The sequence below is a fragment of the Chanos chanos genome, chromosome 9, assembly GCF_902362185.1.
Source record: "Chanos chanos chromosome 9, fChaCha1.1, whole genome shotgun sequence".
Classification (NCBI taxonomy): domain Eukaryota; kingdom Metazoa; phylum Chordata; class Actinopteri; order Gonorynchiformes; family Chanidae; genus Chanos; species Chanos chanos.
This window is the reverse complement of record NC_044503.1, coordinates 5,742,081-5,754,152: the sequence shown is the minus strand read 5'-3', so window position 1 is coordinate 5,754,152 and position 12,072 is coordinate 5,742,081. Positions and strand designations below refer to the sequence as shown.

Sequence of the window (12,072 nt, the reverse complement as noted above, 5' to 3'; positions counted from 1 at the left end):
ACCCCACCTCGAGCCACCCCACCCCTTCTCCCAATTAGGGTCTTCTCTTTCTGGGCTCAGAGGGGGCTGCAGAAACCCTGGCCATAATGCATGCATTTACCCTGGCCCCCCTGGCTACCATGACAAAGGCAGCCTCCCACCTCCAGAAACACACCCTTTTTAAAATATATAACGGATCCCGGGGCTTCTTTAAATGCGAAATTGATCATTCTTTTTGAAAGCTATCCCGCACTTCTGATTGGGAGGAAGAAAACAAAACAATGAGAATAAGTACATAGGCATAGATTTTTTTTTTTCTTTTAAATGTGGAGATGAGTGTGGTGTAGCATACGATATGGCATTTGACAGTCTATTAACGTACGCTAAAATTTTGAGGCTAACTTTGTTCGTTAGCGCTCTGCATTCCGAAACACCATCACATTTCAGACGCGCAGCGGGCAGAGGCTACACACAGATAGCTGAGACGCTTAACAGTTTGAAACCGGCTACAGCCTCACGTCCCCTCTGCTTTTCCCGCTCGAACGTACAGGCTGCAACGCGTTGATTCAAGCACACGATTGCGATCGCGATCGCAGTGGCGATAAATAGCCTTGAGTCAAGGCTAGAGCCGAGTTTCATTACACTGTAAGATCTGATGCAATCGCAGATCAACGAGGAGGGAAAATAATCTTTGTGTGTGTGTGTGTGTGTGTGTGTGTGTGTGTGTGTGTGTGTGTGTGTGTGTGTGTGCCGTGGACCTGAGTCCTCCTACAGAGACTCCTTTCATTATATTTTAATCGTATGCTGCTGGCTTGCCGTTTTGACCCGTGCTCTACGCCTTTAATAAGCGCAGACTTCGGAGATGGACCAAAGTTATGTGCTAAAGGGAAGAGAAATCGGCAGCGCGGTTTCAAATTGACACGGGGCGTCACATTTTCACTTTAAAGGCTCGAGCAGAGCGAGCCAAAGGACGATTTCTCTTTTTCTCTCTCTCTCTCTTGCTCACTCTTGCTCTCTCTCTCTCTCTCTCTCTCTCTCTCGCCGTTTTTCACACTGACCCTAAGGTGGAAAACAGCTAATGCTCCGTGTGTCAGCTCAGAGGTTACTTTCGTTCACAGTAACATTCCCAGGTTAGGAAGGAATGCTTAAGGAAATGCAGCAGGTGAAGTATTGATCCTTAAAGAATGGAACAGCGTGTGTGACGGGGCCACTGGGACAAGACAAAGGCCACACTGGAAAGAACGTTTCCGAACTGGTCCTTCAAACCATGGGCTACAGCAGTCAGGTTACACCATACAAACACTGCTTCACGAGCACTACGCAGTCAGCAGTCAGGCATTTCAGTTTAAAACAAAAAAAAAAAAAAAAAAAAAGATTCTTTTGAGATTTTCCCAACAGAACAGAACGGATCATGATGCTTTTGAGGGTCTCTCAAAGGCAGGAAATCGCTTTCATATCAAAAATCAGTCTAATTTAGTTTAATGTAAAATCATTAACGCAAAAATAATGAGTCAAATGAAATTAGTGGGGGTGGGGCAAGAGAGCTGATTCAGAAGTGAAATCAATACTTTTTTTTTTTTCTTTTTTTTTTTTAATTCCACTCTAATGCTCGAATAACAAGGCTTCGCCTCCTTTCAAAGGAGATTCACGAGAGGAAATATTATTCTCCACAATGTTCTGGGTTGAATAAATTAGCATGTGAAGGGATGAACAGTTTTTTTGTTCTTAGGAAGACAAAACTGATATTCTGCTGGGCCAAGTGGAGATTTAGCCGCATATGCCCAAAATGCGGAGCCAGAAACATCATTAAATGAGTGCCAAGTGGCCTCAGGGATTTTACCCGTTTAAGCTGTCATCTCCCATTGGAGCTCGCTCTCTCTCTCTCTCTCTCTCTCTCTCTCTCTCTCTCTCTCTCTCTGCTGTGAGGCGTGGAGAGGAGCTGCTGCTGCTGCAAGCGCATAGGATTCTCACAGAAGAACAGCCACCCCCTCACTTTCTCAGCTGAGCTCCACCAAACCAGGGCTTCCTGAGCACTTGGCCAACCACAGAGAGCCTAATTGGCACACAGAGAGCGTCTTCTCTCCTCTCCTCTCTTCTCTTCTCTTCTCCATAGCATGTCATGTAATTCTTCCCTTCCACTGAAAATTCTCACATAGTATTTGCTCCATTTCATAAGATGACAGTCACTAAATTTTGAATAGCTCGGGTGAGTAGATTCCAATTTTACATAAAATTTCAATTCTTTTTTTCTTTTCTTCCTTTTTGTTTTTTTTTTTTGAAATCTGCCTATCATCCATTTGTTGAGATATGAGCAGAATGGCAAAAGACCTCAAGGTATACTGTCAAAGATCAGTAAAATGCTATAATATCTACCTGCAGAACATACAGTTACGCAAAGTGGCCTCAACCTTATGCCAGCACATACATATTTAACTATTACATATAATTGTGAGCAATAATATGTAACTGATGTATTTGTAATTATCCATAATCTTATAATTCTGTAATTACCATGCATAGAGGCTTTACTGAATTTACCAAGAAATGAGCTAAAAGTTGCATTGAATTTTCCAGGGATGTATCAATGACTATTACTGAAACTTACGATTAAGCAACGCTACCAACAAATGGGGGATACGGAAGAAAAAAAGACAGTGCATATTAAACAACAACAGCTAAGGGTGAGACAGCAACTTCAGTTCACGAGATGCAGTGAAAGCGTGATAGAGGAAGGAACTAAACGAGAGAGCACGTCATCAGCGCTCGCTCTGTTCCATATTCAAAGGGGACATGAGAACGTAGCACTTCTGTAGGGAAACGGAGCCTTTTCAAAAGAACAGTCATCATTACATTTGCTCAAACGAAAAGAGAAGGACAAACGAAAAAAAAAAAAAAAAAAAACGTCAGAAACGCTAAACTTAACCGTTGACTACACCGAAACCTGAGTCTGAGAGATATCATAGCCCAGCTTGCCAAAAAATGCATGCTGGGATTTCTAATCATGACTCTTTGGCTCTGCTTTTCAGATAAAGGCGTGTGAAAAAAAAAAAAAAAAAAAAAAAAAAAACGCTCTCGTCTCTACTCCCCCCGGAAGAGCGCCCAGAGGTCATCGTAATCAGGAGGCATAAGCAACAAAGAGTTTTCGTTAAAGGCGTGGGGGGGGGGGGGTTCATCTCAGTCTGGCACAAAGGCCAGCACATCAGGGCTGGACCTGCCATTACACACACACAGCCTGAGTGTGTCCCAAAGGCCCCACAGCAGGGCTGGCAAAATAAATAAATAAATAAATAAATAAATCTCCACTTCAGGGAGGAGAGAGAAAGAAACACACACACACACACACAGACACACATTATAGGGAAGGCTGTCAGTGTGCAGTGAAGGAGAAAGGCGAACCCCGTCACCCCGCCCTCACGCTTCAACCCCTGTTTGCCATCTCTCAGTGTACATCACAGCACGCTCCTCTGTGTTAAAGCCTTAAACAGGTAGCCATCACAACAACCATAGCCCCCATTGCACTGTAGCACTGTACGCTGCTCCTCTGGCCTCCTCCCCCCCCCCCCAAGGGAGGGCGAGAGGGGGTGGTACCGCTCCACATCCCACAGAGGGGAGAGGCGACCAATCATGAAGTGTCGGGCCAGGCCGTCTGATTGAACATGGTGTCAAGGCAGACAAATATTTGCTCTCCCGGGGCTCTGGGGAGCAGGCTCGTCCTCCGAGCAGCCATCCCGCTCTCTCACATGGAGATGAAGCAGCGCCTGCCGTTTACAGGCTTCCATCTGACACCTCCTTATCCGCCAGCCCGCAAACACGCACACACACACACACACACACCTCACGTCGTTGAAGACATGTTATCGGCAGTGAAATAACGACCACGCACTGAATTTGTCAGTGGCCCACACCCCTGTCCACTGACTGTATTATAAAAGGTGACTTTGACAATGAAAAACAAAACTACATAAGATGGATATGATATATAGATAATATACATTCGATGACATCTAGACATAGCAGTCACCATGCTCCTGGACCCTGAAACAGACGCGCCATTGAATCTACTGTACGTGATGCACGTAGACCTGGTTGAAGTGTAATTTGCAATTTCCTGAGAGAGAAAGATCAGAGCTAATGATAGAAGATGTGATTTCCTGTTCAGGGGAAGATGAGACCATGTCTTGCTGTGACTCGTCTGCACTTCTTAACGCAGCCAACTAATACATATGGAGGCTGACAGTTAGAGAACCCCAGCATAAGTGTATGGTCTGGCATACTTAGTATGTGTGTGTGTGTGTGTGTGTGTGAGAGAGAGTGAGAGAGGGAGAGAGAGAGAGAGACGAGGGGGAGAGACAGAGATAGAGAGAGAGAGAAAGAGAGAGTGAGAGTGAAAGTGAGAGAGAGAGAGAGTGAGAGAGAGAGAGAGAGAGAGAGAGAGAGAGAGGGAGAGAGAGAGAGTGAAAGTGAGAGAGAGAGAGAGAGTGAGAGAGAGAGAGAGAGAGAGAGAGAGAGAGAGAGAGAGTGAGGAGAGAGAGAGGAGGAAGGACAGAAGCTGTTGGCACAGTGTTTGATGTGGAACAGGTGTCTGAGGAGGAAATATTTGACCAAATGGTGAAGCCGTCTTGTGCTTTATCTCACAGATAACTTCCCTGCCACATATGACCTATGTATGGCAAGCATGAGGCCTCTGGGCTTTTTTAAAAAAATATCAAAAATCTCACTGGAAGCTCCCCAAAATTAATGACAGAGACTTTCCCTATAGTTTAAAGGGCAAAATAAGCATTAAGACTTCTACTCAACTGACAGGTTACATGTTTTGACACTTTTTAAAACAAAAACCTTAACATTATCCTGAATTAGTCATTTATATCAAGTTTAAATTCGGTGTTATGGCACTGAGGGAAATCCATCTGAAAAGACAGGTTCAACTCTTAGCAAAGTCATGAGATCTGTGGAGACGCTACGATCCTGCTGGGCTCTGACCAGTACCCAAAGTACAAACATTTCGGACCATTTTTTTTTTGTTTGTTTGTTTGTTGGTTGGTTATTGCCCCCCACCCCCCACCCCATCCCCAAGTTTGGGTGGAGATCAGAGAGGAAACTGACTCACGTCCATCTGTCTCCTTCATTTGCAAAAAAAAAAAAAGAAAGAAAGAAAGAAAAAAACCAGGGCCTCCGGGCGAGAGAGTCTAAATGTAGTATTTTTCCCTCCTTTCTTCACATGGCAGCTTTAGGTGACCAGCACATCTAGAGTCTGGGGGGGTCCCTGATCAGTCCCATTTCATATTTCACTACCCAGCAGCCAAGCAGCCGTGCCAGCTTCCAGTCTGTTCCCCTGTTTTAACTCCCTAGTCCAGATCAGCACGTATGGAGGTGATGAAGAGGAGGAGGAGGAGAAGAAGAAGAAGAAGAAGAAGAAGAAGAAGAAGAAGAAGAAGAAGAAAACAAATAAAAAAAAAAAAATCAATTCATATTTCCATAATCCACACTCCTGTGTGGCTCATTCTCTGCTCACTCTCTCTCTCTCGCTTTCTCTCTCTCTTTCTCTTTCTCCCACTCCCTCACTCTCTCCCTCTCGCTCTCCCTGTTCTCCCCAGGGGTAGACTAACCCCTCCACCCCAATCCACGGCCTACAACTGTCATTACGCTCTGCAACAATAACAGGATAAACAAAAGAGGGCCTGTAGAGATTGGGTCTGTTGCTGCCATATGCTGGCTAACTTGGGGGAAAAAAGGAGTCCCCAGCTACAGAGGGACCAGATCCACAAAGAGGAAAAGAAGCCTAATCCTTGTAATGAGCCGAGTGAATGAGAGCCTTTATGTTCACGTGGAAAAGGCCAATCCATCTGCACACATTGTGCAAAATGCCCATCTCATCCAGAAACGATCTTGTCCCAAGAATAAAAAAAAAAAAAAAGAAAAAAAGAGAAAGAAACAGGCCAGATTTTTTTTTTTTTTTATGAGGACAGAGCACAGAGATTACTCCTTCTACCATGTGCGGTGTATGAGAGCTTTCTATACTGCACCTCCCTCCCCCCTTCTGGTTTGTTTTTTGTTTTTTTTTTCTTTCTCAATATTTTAGTTGCAGGCGATGCAGACGCAGCCTAGAGCATTGTTCAGAGCTCTTGATTCTTCAAAGTGCATGAGAGAGGCAAAGTCATTTAAACTGAGCTAAACTGAGTAGCCTACGCATCTTGGCTCGTCTTGTTCTGTGTGTGTGTGTGTGTGTGTGTGTCTGTGTGTGTGTGTGTGTGTGTGTGTCTGTGTGTGTGTGTGTGTGTGTGTGTTTTGATCAGTCGTCCACTCAGTTCGTTGCTGTAAGACCCATCTCTACTGAAAGACCTTTTCAAAACTATCAGCAAACAACAGTGGTGTCAAACCACAACATTAAATTCAATCCAAGCGACATCATTTTACAACATCCAAAGCAACTCCTACTACAAGCTCCCTGATATGCAGAAAGCTTGCAACTCTTCAATATGCAGTTATTCAAATGAAGCATTATTTTCTACACACACACAGGCGATTTACTACCGCTACAGTTTGCGGTTTCGTGCTAAAACTGATCCTATAGGTAACGTAAGGCAGCGCTTTAGAGAGGACAGCGTGCCGTTACGCTGCGCGTTAGCCGCCGATCTGAGCAGAGCAGTGAAATGAGGAAGCTAAAGTCTCTGAAGAGCCGTGGCTTTAACAGTCACACGCTCCGGTGTCTGGAAAAACGGCGAAACCGTTACAGAAGGGCTGAACTTTCATTTTCGGGGCTCATTCCGTTACGGAAGCAACGTCTAAATGCCCGTTTCAAACAAATCTCGCGCGGACTAAACGAACTGGCCTCCTTCAGCAGACTTTGTATTATGAAAAGAGCGTAACTATATTTCAAGGAAGACCTCGCTCTAATGAGGCCTCGCTTTTAGTTAACGATAAACTGATTGCGCCGTGTCATTCGGATCAAAATCGCGGCGTCGCACTCTCAGAATTGTGGAAAGAGATATTTTTGTTTTATTCTGAGGATCATATTCTTTGTGAGACATGTATTTTACAGGATCACAAGGTTAAGTGAAGAGAAGAAAGCAAGTGTCCTGTTCGGCATTAGGTCTGATGGCTTTGACTGAGTGTGATGTGTGAATCGGTGAGAGTAGGCAGAGAGGACATGGAGGTCCAAGTGAAGGCAGCACAGGAAACCCCATTCAGAGACAGCAGCAGCCGCAGCCGTCATGCTCATTCCTGTCACGGCTGCATGATAATTACCCCAAACCTCAGTTACTGAAGATCTGCTCACTGCTTTTCATTATCAGCAGAGATAGAGAGAGGGAGAGAGAGGGAGACAGACAGAAAGACAGAGATAGAGAGAGAGAGAGAGAGGGAGAGAGAGGGAGACAGAAAGAGAGAGATGGGGGGGGGGGGGGCACTCACTGAAAAGGTGGAGTCTAAAAAAAAAGGGGGGGTTCGTTTGAACAGAAATGAGTAGGGAAAAGAGCAAGCCAGAGAGAACGAGGGAGAGAGAGAGAGAGAGAGAGAGAGAGAGAGAGAGAAAAGTTCTTTCTATGTTTCCAACCTGGTCTCCGAAGTCCTGGGGGAACTTCCACAGCACTGTTGGATCTGTAAGTAATTGACAGACAGCATTAATCAGCGGCTGCACAACACAGCACAGCGTTCACAAGACATACATATTAATGAGGGGGGCGGGGGCAAGGGTGGCTTCTTCTACATGTCGGCACACTGTACCAAGACCCACGGAAGAGCTCAGCGGCTTCTGTATATGCTAATGTAAAGCATGAGAAGGCCCATACAGATACACACTCGGTAGCAGTGAATAAAGTATGGATAGAGTGTGAAGTGTTTGGGTGTGTGTGGTTTAATGTCTTGTGGAATTGTTGGGACCAAATGTTCCCATGAGGGTGTGAGTACCAAAACAAAAAATAAAAAAGACACTTCTGTTGGTTCCCAATTGGGAAACCACTTAACAAAAAGATATGCCTGGAATTGTTAAAACCTACAATTTTTAGATTTATGTTTATGGTTTGGGTAGACTTAGTCATCTTTTTCATCGCTTTGTCATGGTTAAGGTAAAGTGGTAGTCAATGGCAAGTCCCCAGTGAGATATAGACAGGTCTGTGTGTGTGTGTGTGTGTGTGTGTGTGTGCCTGTGTATTCGTGTGCCTGCCCTCTTTTACACTGTGCAGAATAACAGAATAAGAACTTGATAAATCATGAGGAAATCTGCCACACCAAGAAACATTTTGTATATGGAGTTGTCAAACAGGAATTTTTTTAAACAGTGCATTATCCATCACTATGGTACATCCTCTGTCTTTCTCTCTGTCTTTCACTCACACACACAGATGCACACACACAGACACAAACACACGCTCATGTGCACACACTCGACAGACACGCACAAACACGCACACATACACCACATGTACATGCACATGCACATGTGCATGCACACACACCCAAACAGACAGACACTCAAACACACACACATGTGCATGCACATTGTTTCTGTTATGAGTAAGCCCCATAAGATCACTTAGGACAGCGATAAACCACAGTGTGTTCTGAGGGTCAGTGGGTGAGGAGGACAACTTGAGGGGCTAACTGATTTAAACGGTTACCCTGTGGGTCAAGGTCACCCCCCACCTCCTTTCTCACTCACTCTCTCTCTCTCTCTCTCTCACATACATATACACATACACACACACACATTCGCATGCATGCATGCATGCAGACGGTTCATGATCTTTCATTCTCAACCACAATCCAGTGAAAACTAAACATTGCATTAATACATTAAGTACGAGAGATGAGACACAGCACGGCATACCAGTTGATGAGGTGGCAATTAGAAAACCCCCTAACAGGGCCGGCACAGGAAAAAACTCGTCTCTACTACCGGAAGCTCAAATATCCTGTCTGGCACAGAGACTTGCAAACACGAAGATCAAACAGAAACCTCGTGGGCCTGCCATCAGCACAGTTTCTATAAATACCTCCACTGCCATCATAAACACACCCTCGCTAGTAATCAGATCAGTGTCAGAGACACACACCAAAAAACTCTGCCCTTTAAGGCTTTCCCCTAACCTGACGACGAATTACACAGACCTTTAATGACCTTCTTATGAGGTTCAGATTCGCTCATGGTTTGTCAAGACACCGTAATTATCTAGTGGTTTTCACAATCTTTTTTTTTTTTATTACTGAAGCCCAAATCATCATTTAAATTTGAGGTGGTGAGATTTTTGCCATGCGGGGTGTGTGACGCGCTGTCATGAGGTTAATGTATATGTGATCTTTGTACATCCTTAAAAATTAAGCACTCAAGAGATAATTCACTGAAAGACTATGATAGACTGAATCAATTTCTTCAATGATTGTCACTATTTCTGTAATTGTTAATTATATCTAAGCCTCCGGCCAGTATGTTATATTGTAATTACTGTTACACTAATGCCCATTTGGGTCAAGATGACTTGAGAATACAGGCTACTATGCTCAACTGACCAGAGGAGCAAAATTACTGCTATCACTTGATAGGTCTCTCTCTTTCTCTCTCTCTCTCTCTCTCTCTCTCTCTCTCTCCCTCTCTCTCCCTCTCTCTCTCCCTCTAATAACAGATTCCCTTTCTGCTTGTGTTCACAATGTCACAACAGTCTCACCAGTTGGTTTCCCCCCCAAAAAAACCAGTAAACCCAAACACGATTCCACGTTCACCACTGGAGAGCACAGGTTTGTGAGAAGTGAACAAAGGTGCGTTACATAATCCCATTCCCAGATTTTACGGATCATGTCTTATAAGATTTTTGCAAGGACTGAATTTCCTTCTCCCCAGGGCTTTATATCCCAGATCCTCCATCTGATCTGGCAGAGTTAGGTCAATTTTATGCTGATTTTATGGGTGAGAGGATGAGAACCTCTACCATAGAGACAGAGAACAAGGGAGAGAGAGAGAGAGAGAGGGATAGAGAGAAAAAGAGAGAGACAGAAAGAGAGGGAAGAAAGCGTGATGGGGAGAGACAGACGGAGAGTTAGAGAGAGAGAGAGAAAACGGGGCAAAGGACTGTGGGGGGGGGGGGGGGGGGGGGAGGGAGAGATGGGCAGAGAGAGGGAAAGAGAGAGAGATGAAGGAGGAAAGCAGACGGGATTGGGGGGGGGGGGGGCTTTGCCCTCCAACCATGCACCTACTGCAGAATATAACCTAAAGGGTCTTTTTATGAAAAGATGGAGTGCTCAAACATACTTGGAGACACATGCTTATTCATACGGGGGAGGTTTGTAAATCTTAGCCCCCACGGGAGTTTGCCGATCACGAGGGATTCACATTAAAAGCCTAAATTCAGATCAGCGCTCTCTTTAAACCGGCCCGCTTCACCAGCCCTCTTTGGATCAGCACTGTCTTTATGTCTGGATTTAAAAAGTCCAATATTTACTCAAACGCTGAATCAGTTCAACTGCGCAAAGAACTTGCTTGTTGTCGTTATCGGGATGAGGAGACCTATGAGTTCTCATATGATCTCCCTGTAGTTCCTCTAATTCTCGCGCGTGCACTGCCTTACGTCCGGCTAGAGAGATATTCATTCTGCGCAGTCAGTCAGAGGATGGAGCAGACTCCAAACAAAGACTTCTCTCCTGACAAAAAAAAAAAAAAATGCATCTCCTTCTCACTTAAGAGCAATAAACACCTCGAAACAATGACTGATGACATAAGGATTTGAATTTATCGCAGACAAAGACAACTGATCTGCTAATCAGGCATTAAAAAAAAAAAACAGGTGAAAATCATTTTTTCACCCAGACTTGGACACCAACTGTCCACTTTTCCTGCGGAGAATTAGTACACTAGGGAGCAGGCTGAGATGAAGGCTCTTGTCTGTTTGTGAGTGCTGTCAAAGAGCCCAACTGGGTCCCTGTCCAGGCCCCTGCTGCCATATTGTGAGTGTGCTGGAGTGGGAGAGGCATGCGGCAGACACAAAAGGGATTAATGGGTTAGGGCTCAAAGTTGAAGGTTACGAGGGTAAACCCAACCCCTGCTGCTGCGGCAGGGAGAGAAATGTCACCGTGACAGACCTGGGGGCTGCATAATCCCCCCTCACACACCCCTCTCTCTCTCTCTCTCTCTCTCTCTCTCTCTCTCACTCTCTCGCCCCTCTCACTCACCGCCCGCACCCCTCCTGGGCCTGCCGCTCTGAGACCACTCCTGTTCCCAGCAGGTCTGTGAAACGCCCCAAGCCAGCCAGAGAGCGCGTGTACGCACACACACACACACACACACACACAGAAACATAGAAACGCACACACAGACACGCACACACACAGAAACATAGAAACACACACACACACACACACACACACATACACACACAAGCAAACATCAAACCAGACAGACAGAAACATAGGAAAACACACTCCTCAACACACACACACACACACACTCTCTCTCTCTCACTTTCTCTCTCTCTCTTTCTCTGTCTCAGTCAGTTTCACGCATTCAATGAAAGCTCACAGATATATATGGAAATTGCATGCAGAAACAATACAAGAAAGATAGTTAGACACTGCTTAGGCTCACACACACACACACACACACACAAAATTAAAGTCTTCCTCAAACTCCAAGCTACAGGAAAAAATACACCAAACAAACAAGACTCCAATCATTTGTTTAATTAAGAGTTTAACAAGTTGTGAACCAGATAACCAATGAACAAAAATCATCCATTTTACCACCTGGGCAGAATTTTGCTTGTCTGCAAGCAAACCACTAACATCCACCACAAGGTGCTCTGTTGAATGGGTGGAGGCAGAGCAGTCAATCCATACACCGAGAGCACCACTTTCATATTACCACCACCACAGAGAACCTAAACTCCTTAAAAGTGTCAGCATGCCTGACCGACCAAAGGGAGAGAGAAAAAAAAAAGAAAGAAAGAAAGAAAGAAAGAAAGAAAGAAAGAAAGAAAAAAACAAGCAGGCCTATTCTGTCAGGCAGAGGGAGTAGGCTAATCTGAACACGGAGCAAACATGTCTAATGGGTGAGAATTGAATTGAAATCACCTCGGCGGAGTGAGCTATTTCTTTTGCTTCGCGCCCAAT

At 44.9% G+C, this 12,072-nt stretch overlaps 1 protein-coding gene across 1 annotated transcript in view; it reads right to left on the bottom strand.

Moving 5' to 3' along the window:
• Window positions 1-12,072, bottom strand: part of dennd1b (DENN/MADD domain containing 1B) — a 77,076-nt gene that overhangs the window by 52,743 nt on the left and 12,261 nt on the right. The window contains exon 3 of the mRNA XM_030784328.1: window positions 7,532-7,575. Coding sequence (XP_030640188.1) covers window positions 7,532-7,575 — 44 coding nt within the window. The remainder of the gene's footprint in view (window positions 1-7,531; window positions 7,576-12,072) is intronic.